Source organism: Pelophylax lessonae (genome assembly GCF_965119305.1).
Source record: "Pelophylax lessonae genome assembly, chromosome: 6".
NCBI lineage: Eukaryota > Metazoa > Chordata > Amphibia > Anura > Ranidae > Pelophylax > Pelophylax lessonae.
Window position 1 is genome coordinate 10,270,192 of NC_138773.1, and position 13,957 is coordinate 10,284,148.

A 13,957-nucleotide genomic window follows, 5' to 3' on the forward strand; every position below is an offset into this window, starting at 1 on the left:
CGGGCTAGAGGTTATCCTATTCCTCTGTAAGGTTTTACCATCATTTGGAGAGAACACAAGAGCACTGCCCTATTCTTGGGCACTATCTCTGCTGCTACACACACTGCAGGTCAGGCTGGTTTAGCTCCGAGGTGACTCTGCTCCACTCTCCAGATTGCAGAGTGGAGCAGAGTCACCTCGGAGCTAAACCAGCCTGACCTGCAGTGTGTGTAGCAGCAGAGATAGTGCCCAAGAATAGGGCAGTGCTCTTGTGTTCTCTCCAAATGATGGTAAAACCTTACAGAGGAATAGGATAACCTCTAGCCCGAGGCCACGATATGGAATTAAGGACGGAAAGTGTATGCACCCCAAAATACTAAACAGGACAGGACAGGAAACACTTGAAGGAGGAGCAAGATACCGGAATAAGTAAAGCCTATATGATATTCGGAGACTAAGCTTTGTATACAGGCGCAATATACACCTTATTGAGGTGAGAATATAGAGCACCTAGATGTGACACCTGGTGGAGGCAACAAGTCACAACACCCATACTCTGCATGAGAGCACCTTGTTTTATTTAATGATATCGAAGGGAATGACACCTGATTTTGGATTTCTATATATATGGACACTATAAACACAGAATTTTATTTGGGTACAGCGTTGCAAGACCGTGCAATTGTCAGTTAAAGTAACGCAGTGCCGAATCGCATAAAATGGCCTGGTCATTAGGGGGGTAAAAACTTCCGGCAGAAGTGGTGAAAGGAAGGTCAACGCAGGTTTTAAATACAATTCTACTTTAAACGCAAACCCCCCCCCCATTTGGCACTTGTCTTTACTCCTCCAAGATCTTTGTTGTCCATCTCATTGGAAGCCTCACAGCTGTCACTATGGAAAACTCTTGGCCAGGTTCTACTATTCAAGGACACCTCAATCTCAATGTATTTCTATGGAGAGGACATCCATCATTGAGAAGAAAGGTTGAGAAATGAATGGAGACTTCAATTCCCACAGATTGATGAGCCCAGCTGGGAAACTTTTGCCATAAGTGTAAGGATTGGGGGAATAATGAGAATTTTTTAAAGAACAACTATAGAAGTACCATATAAGATATGGAAACACAACCGAATAGCAGAAGGAAATGCTAGTTGAGGAATTGGAAAACAAATCCTTTTTTCTTTGCTTTGGAATATTATGTTCCATTCCCCATTGTGTCATACCTATATTACGTAGCTAAACTGAAGATTTACTAATGCTTGTATACCATCAAGTGCTACTTTGAATGTTTTCACTAGAGATCGACCGATTATCGGCAAAGCCGATATATCGGGGGCGATCTGCACTTTCCCCGATATATCGGAATCGGCCCCGGAGGTTACTGATATTACCGATATTTCGGAAAGTGCTTGTACCGGAGTGATGCCTGCAGATAGAGACATCACCCCGGCACCAGCATCCATAGCCGACGGTCGGCTGACTTGTAATGACAACCGATGCGGCTGAGAAGCCGCTCGGCTGTCATTACAAGGAGCGGGAGGGGACGCCCTCCCGCCGGCTTCTGCTGCTCACCCGGGTCTCCCGTCCCACCGGGAGACCCGGGCATTCTACCTCCACCGCTGCCGCCGAAGAGAAGACCCGGTGTAGCATGGAGATTAGGGTTGAGCGGACACCTAGATGTCCGTGTTCGACGGGTTCGGCCGAACTTTAAAAAAAAGTCCGGGTCCGTGTCCCGGACTTTTACCGAACTTTTCCCGGACACCGAACCCCATTGAAGTCAATGGGGACCCGAACTTTAAGGCACTAAAATGGCTCTAAAACACCAAAGGAAAGGGCTAGAGTGCTGCAAATGGCAGCAAAACGTAATTAAGAGCATGGCAAGTGCTCTGCAAACAAATGTGGATAGGGAAATAACTTAAAACAACAAAAAAAAACAGAAAAATAAAACAATGTTCTTCTTCATCTCTGAAGGACGAGGCCCATATGGAGTAGGAGGGAGGTTGAGGTGGTGGTGGATGTGGCGGTGACATAGGCGTGCGCACAGGGTGTGCTGGGTGTGCCTGGGCACACCCTAATCACCTAGGGCACATAGCATTGCCAGTGAGGAGATGGGAAAGATCTCCCTGGGACCTGCTCTGCTCTATTTCTCCTTGCCTACAGGTACATGGCCCCGATACATTACTCTCCCTGCTGGCAAACACATGCATGTGTATTTCAACTTTGGGGTGCACACCTTAATGCAATAGGCTGCGCACACCTATGGGCGGTGTAGGTGGAAGCGGCGGTGGAGGAGGACCAGGGCCGGATTAACAGCATCATGGGCTTGGTGCTGAGGATTTTTAAGGGCCGTGCCTTGGCATGCACCCAGAGGAGGAAGGGTGCAGCCATGCATGCCTAATTCAACATGGGATGCTGTCTCTGAAGCCCATAAACACATCCATGCATCGCCAACTGTCCCTCCTTGTCCGGCCTTCACGCTGTGTGGGGAGGTTCGGAGGGTGCTGCCTGGGGAAGCGAGCATAGAAGCCAGACTTCTGTGTTTACAAGTGACAGAAGAGCGGTAACAGTGAATATGGCCAACCCGGGGCCTATATAAAAGGTAGGGGCCTGGAGCTGCAGCTCCAATAGCCCCTACATTAATCTGGCCCTGAGGAGGAGGACGAGGTAGCCAACACTGCTTCTTTTCAAAAATTTTAAATGAGGGTACACCCCAAAAGAGTGAGAAAGAGCAAAAATGGAACAATGGGTGGGTAAGGTCAGTATCCATTGCTATTCTGCATAAGGTACGGAAAAGTCCCGTGGGATCCATGCCTGGTTCATTTTAATGAACGTGAGCTTGTCCACATTGTCTCTGGACAGGCGGCTGCGCTTGTCTGTTATAACGCCCCCAGCCGTGCTAAATACCCGTTCAGATAATACACTGGCTGCAGGGCACGCCAGCACCTCCAAGGCGTAAAGGGCAAGCTCAAGCCATGTGCCCAATTTGGAGACCCAGAAGTTGAAGGGGGCAGACCCGTCATTCACTACATGTAGGCGTGTGCACACATACTGCTCCACCATGTTGGTAAAATGCTGCCTCCTGCTAAGACGTTCCATCTGAGCTGCTGGTGCTGCTGTTTGTTGTGGCGTGCTGACAAAGCTTTTCCACATTTCGGCCATGCTAACCCTGCCTTCTGAGGTGCTGGCGGTGCCCTGGTTGCGTTGGCGACCTCCTCCTCCTCCTCCTCTGCCTTGTGCTTCCACTGTGGCCCCGCTGTCAGATGGGAATGCCAGCAGCATGGCGTCTACCAGCGTGCGCTTGTACTCGCGCATCTTGCGATCGCGCTCCAGTGAGTGAATTAAGGACGGTACGTTGTCCTTGTAACGGGGATCCAGCAGCGTGGCCACCCAGTAATCAGCACAAGTTAGAATGTGGGCAACTCGGCGGTCGTTGTGGAGACACTGCAGCATGTAATCGCTCATGTGTGCCAGGCTGCCCAGAGGCAACGAAAGGCTGTCCTCTGTGGGAGGTGTATCGTCCGTGTCCTCTGTATCCCCCCAGCCACGCACCAGTGATGGCCATGAGCTGGCCTGGGTGCCACCCTGCTGTGAACATGGTTCCATCTCCTCCTCCAGCTCCTCCTCCTCCTCATCCTCCTCATCCTCCAGAACTGTGCCCCTGCTGGACAATTGCGTCCCTGGCGTTTGCGTGTGCAGGAACCCACCCTCGGAGCCCCTTGCGAATGACTGCCCTGAAAGCCTTGGAAATGTTACCTCTTCATCCTCCTCCTCATCCTGTGCCACATCCTCTTCCATCATCGCCCGAATTGTTTTTTCAAGGAGGCATAGAAGTGGGATAGTTAAGCTGAGAACGGCGTCATTGCCACTGGCCATGTTGGTGGAGTACTCAAAACAGCGCAACAAGGCACACAGGTCTCGCATGGAGGCCCAGTTAAATTAAATAGCGGAATAGAAAATATGATCCAAAAAAAGTGTATGTATATCACACGTACACAACCACACTGGGCCCCAATTACTATTGTTTGTACCCCTAAAAGGCTAGATGAGGAGTAGGGGGAGTATGGAACAGGCAGCACCCTCAAACCTTCAGAAGTATGAGATGAACCCCAACAACTTGGAAAGGTGGATCTCTCTCACACGTACCAACACAGACTATCCCCCAATTTAACTGATCCCCAAAGGTTTTTGATTAAATAGCGGAATAGAAAATATGATCCAAAAAAAGTGTATGTATATCACACGTACACAACCACACTAGGCCCCAATTACTATTGTTTGTACCCCTAAAAGGCTAGATGAGGAGTAGGGGGAGTATGGAACAGGCAGCACCCTCAAATCTCAGAAGTATGAGATTGTGTTCACTGTACCCCACAAAGATTGAGTTCACTGCACCCCACAATGATTGTGTTCACTGCACCCCACAAAGATTGTGTTCACTGCACCTCACAAAGATTGTGTTCACTGTACCCCCCAAAGATTGTGTTCACTGCACCCCACAAAGATTCTGTTCACTGTACCCCACAAAGATTGTGTTCACTGCACCCTAAAAGGATGTTGTTCACTGCACCCCACAAAGATTGTGTTCACTGCACCCTAAAAGGATGTTGTTCACTGCACCCCAAAAAGATTGTGTTCACTGTACCCCCCCAAAGATTGTGTTCACTGCACCCCACAAAGATTGTGTTCACTGCACCCCAAAAAGATTGTGTTCACTGTACCCCCCAAAGATTGTGTTCACTGCACCCCAAAAAGATTGTGTTCACTGTACCCCCCAAAGATTGTGTTCACTGCACCCCACAAAGATTCTGTTCACTGTACCCCACAAAGATTGTGTTCACTGCACCCCAAAAAGATTGTGTTCACTGTACCCCCCCAAAGATTGTGTTCACTGCACCCCACAAAGATTCTGTTCACTGCACCCCACAAAGGATTTTGTTCACTGCACCCCAAAAAGATTGTGTTCACTGCACCCCAAAAAGGATTTTGATCACTGCACCCCAAAAAGGATGTTGTTCACTGCACCCCAAAAATGATTTTGTTCACTCCACCCCAAAAAGATTGTGTTCACTGCACCCCACAAAGATTGTGTTCACTGCACCCCAAAAAGATTGTGTTCACTGTACCCCCCAAAGATTGTGTTCACTGCACCCCACAAAGATTCTGTTTACTGTACCCCACAAAGATTGTGTTCACTGCACCCCAAAAAGATTGTGTTCACTGCACCCCAAAAAGGATGTTGTTCACTGCACCCCAAAAAGGATGTTGTTCACTCCACCCCAAAAAGATTGTGTTCACTGCACCCCACAAAGATTGTGTTCACTGCACCCCAAAAAGATTGTGTTCACTGCACCCCAAAAATGATTTTGTTCACTGCACCCCAAAAAGGATGTTGTTCACTCCACCCCAAAAAGATTGTGTTCACTGCACCCCAAAAAGATTGTGTTCACTGCACCCCACAAAGGATTTTGTTCACTGCACCCCAAAAAGATTGTGTTCACTGCACCCCAAAAAGGATGTTGTTCACTGCACCCCAAAAAGGATTTTGTTCACTGCACCCCAAAAAGATTGTGTTCACTGCACCCCACAAAGGATTTTGTTCACTGCACCCCACAAAGATTGTGTTCACTGCACACCAAAAAGGATTGTGTTCACTGCACCCCAAAAAGATTTTGTTCACTGCACCCCAAAAAGATTGTGTTCACTGCACCCCAAAAAGATTGTGTTCACTGCAGCCCAAAAAGATTGTGTTCACTGCAGCCCACACACAGAAAAATGGATGTGGATCACTGACACCTGCCTATCTCCAATCCCACACCACACAGCAATATCGATTGTAGTTTGTAGAACACAGTTTCCCTAAAATTCAGCAGACTCTGTCCCTAACAGGATTGAGAAGAGATCGTAGATCAGGATTGAGTGCAGACCCCACCCCCCACACAGCAATATCGATTGTAGTTTGTAGAAGACACTGACCCTATATAATTCAGCAGACTCTATCCCTAAAATGCCTACAACTCGCCCTGCCTAAACACTCCGACCTGTCCCTCAATTCTATCCGGACACAAATGGTTTTTTCCTGCCTATCTTTCCCTAATCAGCAGCCAGCACGTTGATGTGTGCTCTGTCCCTGAATCTAAGCAGCATAATGACGCCGCTGCGGCTGCCTCGAACTTATAAAGACTTGGTCACATGCTTCAGACGGCCAATCACAGCTACTAAGACATTTGCAGGCATGGCTGGGATGGCTTAAGGCACACCAGTTAAACGATTGTTGATTGGCTGTTGAAAGCCCGCCATGAAAAGAGCGCCAAAGCATGCAAAACCCGGAAATAAAACGACCGAACACGGATTTTTACCCGAACATACAGTAAAGTGTCCGTGTCCGTGTTCGGGTAAAAAAAATCCAATTATTCGGTACGAACACGAATAATACAGTCCGTGTTCGCTCAACACTAATGGAGATGTGTCCTTGTGAAAGCCGGTATCCCTGCCGCAAGTGCGCATGCGCCGGTCTCCATGTAAAAAAGCCAGGAGTGATGTCATGGGTACTAGGCACCGAATTAAAAAAACTGACAGCATTCAAAACAGCCAAACTTGGTGTTTTGAATGCTTTTCAGTGCTGAGGAGGAGATTGGGGTCTTTTAGACCCCCAAAACCCTCCACAAGAATACATTTAGAAAAAAAAAAGAAATGTACATGTCTGAAAATATCGGGCGATACCGATATCCGATGACCAAAATATCGGTATCGGTATTAAAAAAACGATATCGGTCGATCACTAGTTTCCACCCACCTTGAGGTGGTCCCACCTCTCCTGTTTTTGGCCCACTTTTTTGTAGGTTTTATGTCATGTATTAATCTACATCTTGTTATTATTGTTCAGTAGTACACTGACATCTGGTGGCAGATTTTTTGCGTCTACAACTTATTTACTATGTGTTTTTGGCTACCCTCTCTGAACACAAGGGGGCGCCATTAATTGTGCAGTATTAAAAACAGCTTTAAAGCAGAGTTCCACCCTAAAAATGAACTTTACATCATCAGTTACAGTAAAGAATCCTGAAAAAGAATTGGATAATTAATATTTTTTTTTTTTGTTTCACTTACCTTGTTTTTAATTAAAATAAACTTACCTTCCTTCCTCTTCCTCCTTATGTGGCCGCGGCCCCCGACGTCACTTCCTCCTTCGCATTGCGTCCTGGGAGATGTGCGTCATCAATCCCAGGATGCAATGGGAATGGCCAGCCGCTACTCTTATCGCCAATCGCAACCTTCAGCGCATGTGCAAGATTGCGATCGGCATTCTGGGTAGCCAGGAACCAGGAAGAGGAAAACAGCGGCTTCAGATGCCCACACCAGAGATGGCCGCGCTCTTTAATTAATTTTAAAAGTAAGAATTTATCTTTATTTAATTACTGTACTCTACTGTAATGTGGGGGTTAGTGTTAGTGTAATTGGTGTTAGCTTAGAATTGGGGGGGGGGGATTTTTATGTAAAAAATGTTTTTGTGGCCGGAACTCCGCTTTAATAAGGCAGCCAAATATGTACTCACATCATTCCACAAAGGGAGCACTGGTAATTACAGTAGCATCTGTACATGGATCGTATACTGCACTTAGTGGCGCCCCTTGTGTCTTTTACTGTCTATTAAGAGATCCATTCCTGTCTCTTGGTGGAGCTGCCTACTTTGTGCTAAAATTTTTACTATGGACTATTTTAACAACTATGTGCAATTATAAACGTATTTAACCCCTTTTATCACATAAGAACATATAGGTGTGTTACTTGCCTGTGTGCATCTGGTACTGTGCCGTATACTTTATGGTTTACTTTGGCTACCTTCTCTGTCCTCCTCTAAGGGTTAGTGCTAGTTAGTTCAGCCCTGGTAAGCTCCTCCCTGTTTTTTCCATGTTAGGCAAAGGGCTTAGGAAAGTTATTGTCTTCTTACACTTTAAAATACTTGAAAAACATCCTCTGTACTTTATTTAATTAGCTGAAGTTAAAAGAGAAGTCCAGCCTAACACCAAAATTGTTACATTTGTAGACATCCGTGATCTAACTCTAACTTATCTAACCCTGTAAAGAAGAAATTGGTATGCTTATCTTTTCTGAAGCTGATCCGACTTAATCCCACGCTGACCTGTCAGCCGCGGCTTCGCTGTGGAGGCGGGTGCAGAGGACACAGCTGACAACGGAAGCCCCATAGTAAGTCTATGGGTGACGTCACTTCCCATTAATTTCACAGCCGTTGTCGGCTTCTCCTGTGTCCTCTGCAGAACTTTCCGCCGCTGGAGACCGGATCCGATCGGCTTCAAAAAAAGTATGTATACTGATTTCTTCTTTGCAGGGCCAGATAGGCTAGTGTTAGATCATGGATGTCTATAGATGTAGCGATTTTAGTGTTAGGCTGGTCTTCTCCTTTGCATTGGATTCATCTTCTATGAAGAGTTAAACTGCCTATGGATGGTGCCAAGTCAACAGGAGACCATACTGTCTGGACAGACTGGGTCTAAAGAGATATGTTAATGCATGAGGTGGAAACAGAACAACTCCCACTGTGAGCAAGGTTCTCCTACAACAAGGGTCTTCAAACTATGGCCCTCCAGTTGTTCAGGAACTACAATTCCCATCATGCCTAGTCATGTCTGTAAATGTCAGAGTTTTACAATTATGGGGTGTGTAGTTCCGCAACAGCTGGAGGGCCGTAGTTTAGGAATCCCTGTCCTACAATGTCTACTGCAGGTGTGCATGCCTAAAACTCAAGTAATAAAAACAAACCACTGGAGATCTCAGAAGATTGTAGAAAATGTTAGATAATTTAACTCTCTAGCATACATTAAAAACTGAAATATTCATTTTGGGTATACTGATTTTTTAGGAACGTAGGATACAAGAAATAAAACTGTAGATTGTTGATCTGGGAGCATACTATTGCCTTAGGGGAATAACTTGGGGGCTTCCCTACTGAAGAAAATTGTACCATACTTGATAAGGGTTATTGCCTTCTTTTAGATCAACCGTGGGTTTATGGTTTGTGGATGCAGGCTTTTATTTTTAAATTTCTTCATTTGGTTAAGTTTGATGGACATTTGCCTTTTTCAGCTTAACAATTATTGTGGCACAGCGAGACCATGCCATTGTGTAATAAGGCCGTCTGGACAAGGTTTGGAAAAAAACAGGCCCACTAATGGCACAGGTGTGCTGTTCTTTTAGTAGTACCAAGATTGGAGGTCATTGCCCCACCCTTCCAAAGCAGTCAGTGATTATAAGGGAGATGAGAGGTGCATGTCTGCACCATGCTGTCCAGGACTAAAGAGGCCAAGAAGCTGAGAGACAGGGTCTCACCTAGGGGTCAGAGGGTCCCCAAGTCAGAGGTCCGAGTCTGAGAGGAATTTCCCGAGAGACAGGGTCTCGCCCAGGGGTCAGAGGTGCCTCAAGTCAGAGGTCCGAGTCTGAGAGGAACTAACTGAGAGACAGGGTCTCACCCAGGGGTCAGAGGTGCCCCAAGTCAGAGGTCCGAGATGAACTAACCGAGAGACAGGGTCTCACCCAGGGGTCAGAAGTGCCTCAAGTCAGAGGTCCGAGTCTAAGAGGAACTGAGAGACAGAGTCTCACCCAGGGGTCAGAGGTGCCTCAAGTCAGAGGTCCGAGTCTAAGAGGAACAGAGAGACAGGGTCTCACTCAGGGGTCAGAGGTGCCTCAAGTCAGAGGTCCGAGTCTAAGAGGAACTGAGAGACAGAGTCTCACCCAGGGGTCAGAGGTGCCTCAAGTCAGAGGTCCGAGTCTAAGAGGAACTGAGAGACAGGGTCTCACCCAGGGGTCAGAGGTGCCCCAAGTCAGAGATCCGAGTCTAAGAGGAACTAACTGAGAGACAGGGTCTCACCCAGGGGTCAGAGGTGCCTCAAGTCAGAGGTCCGAGTCTAAGAGGAACTGAGAGACAGGGTCTCACCCAGGGGTCAGAGGTGCCCCAAGTTAGAGGTCCGAGTCTGAGAGGAACTAACCAAGAGACAGGGTCTCACCCAGGGGTCAGAGGGTCCCCAAGTCAGAGGTATGAGTCTGAGAGGAATTACCCGAGAGACAGGGTCTCATCCAGGGGTCAGAGGTGCCTCAAGTCAGAGGTCCAAGTCTAAGAGGAACTAAACGAGAGACAGGTCTCACCCAGGGGTCAGAGGTGCCCCAAGACAGAGATCCAAGTCTAAGAGGAACTAACTGAGAGATGGGGTCTCATCCAGAGGTCAGAGGTGCCCCAAGCCAGAGGACCAAGTCGGACAGAGAGTCTATGAGAATCGGCTAGGAACTGTAAAGGAAAGGTTCAGAGCTGAAAGAGGTACAGCGTTTGTGTACTAGCACTGGGGGTGGGTTCTAGATGGTCTGGAGGACCAAGGCATGGGGTCTGAGTAGTAGAGCTGCAAAGGGAGTCAGGAGGCTTAAATATTATTCTTTATTGTATGAGAAACCCCTGTGGGGAAAGCTTTACTTTTCTGAACTTTTGCTTTCTTTAAAAGTGGGCAGGAAAAGCCCTGAAATGTTCTTCTGGCACCAATTAGCTGCAAAACCCCCAACTTGGCACACTATGTAACTATGGAAGTTAACCTAAATAAATACAATTTTTGTGACACATTTCCCAAGACAGCTTTTTTTTTTTTTTTTAAACTTACCAAGCTGAGCAAAAATTTCCCCAGTCTCGTAACTTCCCATTTTGTTAAATCCACGATTGTCAACAAGAGTGATGGTCTGCGTTAGAGGATAGGTAATTCTCACCATCGTGTGCCCTTCATCATCATCAGAAGCCTTGGCGATGTTGCTGTACCCCATGTCTTCCCAGACATACTTGCAGGTATTGATAAAGGAGGATTTTCCATGACCCAGGAAGCCAAAAAGTTGCAGAAGGACTCGCCTGAATCCTTGGCTTCCTCGCTTACATTTCTGAAAAGAAAAACTTCCAATGAGGTCTCTGAGCTCTGCATTGTTCATAGCCGTGTCTCTGTCTTCGTAGAGTTTGTGATAGACGTGACTCTAGTGAAGCTAAGTGAAATATTGTTAAAACCAGGAAAAGCTCAGCAGTCCAACGTTTATTAGCTAGAGTAGTAAAATAATGTTCAAAACATGCGCTGAGGCAATGTGTAAGCTTAGAGTAGAGAAGTCTTCAATGTAACTTCTTGTAACTAACAACTACAAGTAGATTCGTGTTCTGGTAAAAGCAATTTGATTAGCTTAGATGCTCAATAAAAGAGGACAAAGAGCAGCAATAATATGCAAAGTACCATGAGTAACTCATAAAAACTTGGCAAGAAGCAACTGGTTCCTGCAGAAATTTTTGTCTTTTAATTGATTTCTGTGTGTTTGTGGGTTCCATTGAATCTTCGTCACATGGCTTATAGAAGGCCAAAATTTGTGCCTGGCATTGAGCTACTGTAAGTCTTCCCTGTCCCAGAGATAAAAGCCACCCCTATATTCATAACTCTAATACTAGAGCTTCGCTTGCTTTTAAAAGTTCTCATAAAGAGCTGTTAAGCAGTTGGGTTCAATGGATTTTAAATTTTACCATCAAAGCCCCCTGTCTAGCATAACCCATAGGACCCGGGGGCTTCTCTAGCTAATAAAAACTGATTAGAGAATTATCAAAATAATTGTAGTTGGAGATAAGTGAATCAATTCATGCAATCAGAACTCACAGCCTGTCACGGGGTAACGTGGCAGAGCCTGACGTAAGAGGAGTGGCTTACCGGGTAACTGGCATGGCACAGGTTCACCAGAGGCGCGGAGTCTAAGTGTTAGCCGGTTTTCACCAGGGCCCCAGATGGTGGGGATGGACTTGACTGCTTGCTAACACCAGGTCGCGACCCCCCAGATTCCCTGGGTGAGCCAGGAACAGGTCCAGGACCAATAGCCGGTAGCAGGTAAACAGATCAGGACGAGACAGGAGGATAGTCAGGACAAGCCAAGGTCAGGGCGGGCAGCAGGTAATCAGAATCCAAAGACAAGCCGGGTCAGGTAAATAGGAACAATCAGATTCCAAAGACAAGCCGGGTCAGGTAAACAGGAACAGCAGATATAACAGGCACAGGATACAGGAGAGCTGGTGATGATCACATAGCAATGACTCAGAGTGATCACTGGCTTTAAATAGGCCGTTTGGTGCCAAAGGCAGATTGCGTGCGCATGCACGTTCGCGCCAACGCAAGATAGCCGCGAACTACCCAAGGTAGCCTCACCGCATAGGCGTTTGCCTGCGCAGGGTATTGGGTCCCTGACACAGCCATCCAGCCAGTTCAGACGGTCTCTGGGAGGCAGAAAGTTGTTTCATCAGGGAACCTAGTTTTGGTCAAGAATTGGGTGTGGTAATCCAATAAAAAGTAATCATTGGCCCTCAGACTAGGAAGTTCATGTCCAGTGCCCATTGAATGCAATCTTGTAGATGTTGGAGACAGCGCTGGATTGACTGAATCAGGTGGGTATGTGGGCGGCATGGAAGGATTCCTTCCAGTAGGAATGTGTCCAATGGTGGAGAGTGGTCGTAGACCCTTCTGAGTCTTGAGCTGCTGCCTTTTTGGTACAGCCTTAAGGTCATTTCCCCATGTAAGACTGAGAAGAAATGAGGAAAGGGGGAATAAAAGGAGGAATGTAATAGAAGTCTTGTTTTTACAAAGGTAGTAGGTTGTAGAGAGGGAGTCTCTACCCAACGACACAATTGACTAAATAAAATCGTATAGTGCATCTTTGTTCAGGCAGTGATTTCAAACCCATTTTGCTGAATCACCAGTGGATCAGGTTTTTATTACTACCGATCACTACAAGCATTTCGTTTAGGCCCAGCCACTCTCTGTCCTAATCTCGTCCTCATTGCCAGGCAGCCAGGATAGCACCCCCCTATGATGATTGGCCAGCGGTGGCGCGACCCACTCAAGGCATATTTTTTGCTAGGCAGAACCAACCTAAGCACCCATTGGTCTACACATTCCTACCTTTGATTCCTGGCTCCGGTTGGCTGTGTTCTTCTTGATACTTTATTTAAGCAGCACAAGCCCTGGGCTTGTGATAATGTAAGCTTCCTGGGTCCCTTGTTGTGCCCAGCTGGGTTACCTGTCACTGAATTTCTCTTTGTTGACCCCCTGCCTTGTACCAAGATTACTTTTTGGATTACTGTCTAACCTCAGCTTTATTTTACTGGGCTACATTAGCTCACTCCCTGCCCTAATTCCAAAACTGTGTGTTGGATTATGGCTGTTGGCTACCTGCCCAGACCTCGGAACTGTTTTTTAAATAATTCCGACCTGCTCCCTGCCCGGACCTTGGACTGTCCCAAGACTCCACTACCTGCTTGACCAGCCTTGGGACTTCAGTTACCCTATCATGTCTCAGTCGCTCAGTCCTGGTGCTATCTAGCCAGGAACTACATCATTATTTTCCAAGACCTGGTGGCAACCAAGTCCTGATAAGCCTGTTTGCATTGAGTGAATGGGGCTGCTAAAGACAGAAGGATCATGAGCTAGCTATAGTTCCTGAACTAGACATCAGGCTGTGTGTTACATTAGCATTTGATGGTTTGGAACACTTACAGTAATTAACAGGGATTTCTGCTGGGCTGCAGTAATCAAACACACTTTGCAAATGGCTCTTTAATTTGAAGAAGAAAAGACAACATAGAATAGTGTTAATTTTGGCAGCAATTTTCGATTTCGTTCTAGTCTTTTGATTAAAATTCCATTTTAGTTTTAGTCCCATTTTAGTCATCTGCAATTGTTTTAGTTTTAGTCGTATTTAGTCGACTAAAGACACCAGTACATTTTAGTCGACTAAAATAATTTTAGTTGACTAAAAATTATTTTAGTCATTTAAAATCGAATGAGTTTAGAAACTAAACAGAACACAGCCAAACATTTCAGCAGCTACAAGCACACAGCACACAGCACAGGCACTGTCTCTGGCACTCTGGCACAGCATAATAAACCAATACTTTAGGCTAATGCTCATTTCT

General features: G+C 46.4%; 1 protein-coding gene across 1 annotated transcript in view; it reads right to left on the minus strand.

Annotated features, from left to right (window-relative positions):
• LOC309557616 (uncharacterized protein) overlaps positions 1-10,953 on the minus strand; it is a gene marked incomplete at both ends in the record, with an annotated part of 53,017 nt that extends 42,064 nt beyond the window's left edge. Inside the window, one exon of the mRNA XM_082260407.1 lies at positions 10,638-10,953. Within this exon, the coding sequence (XP_082116533.1) occupies positions 10,638-10,953 (316 nt within the window). The remainder of the gene's footprint in view (positions 1-10,637) is intronic.
• Between the last annotated feature and the right edge of the window lie 3,004 nt (positions 10,954-13,957).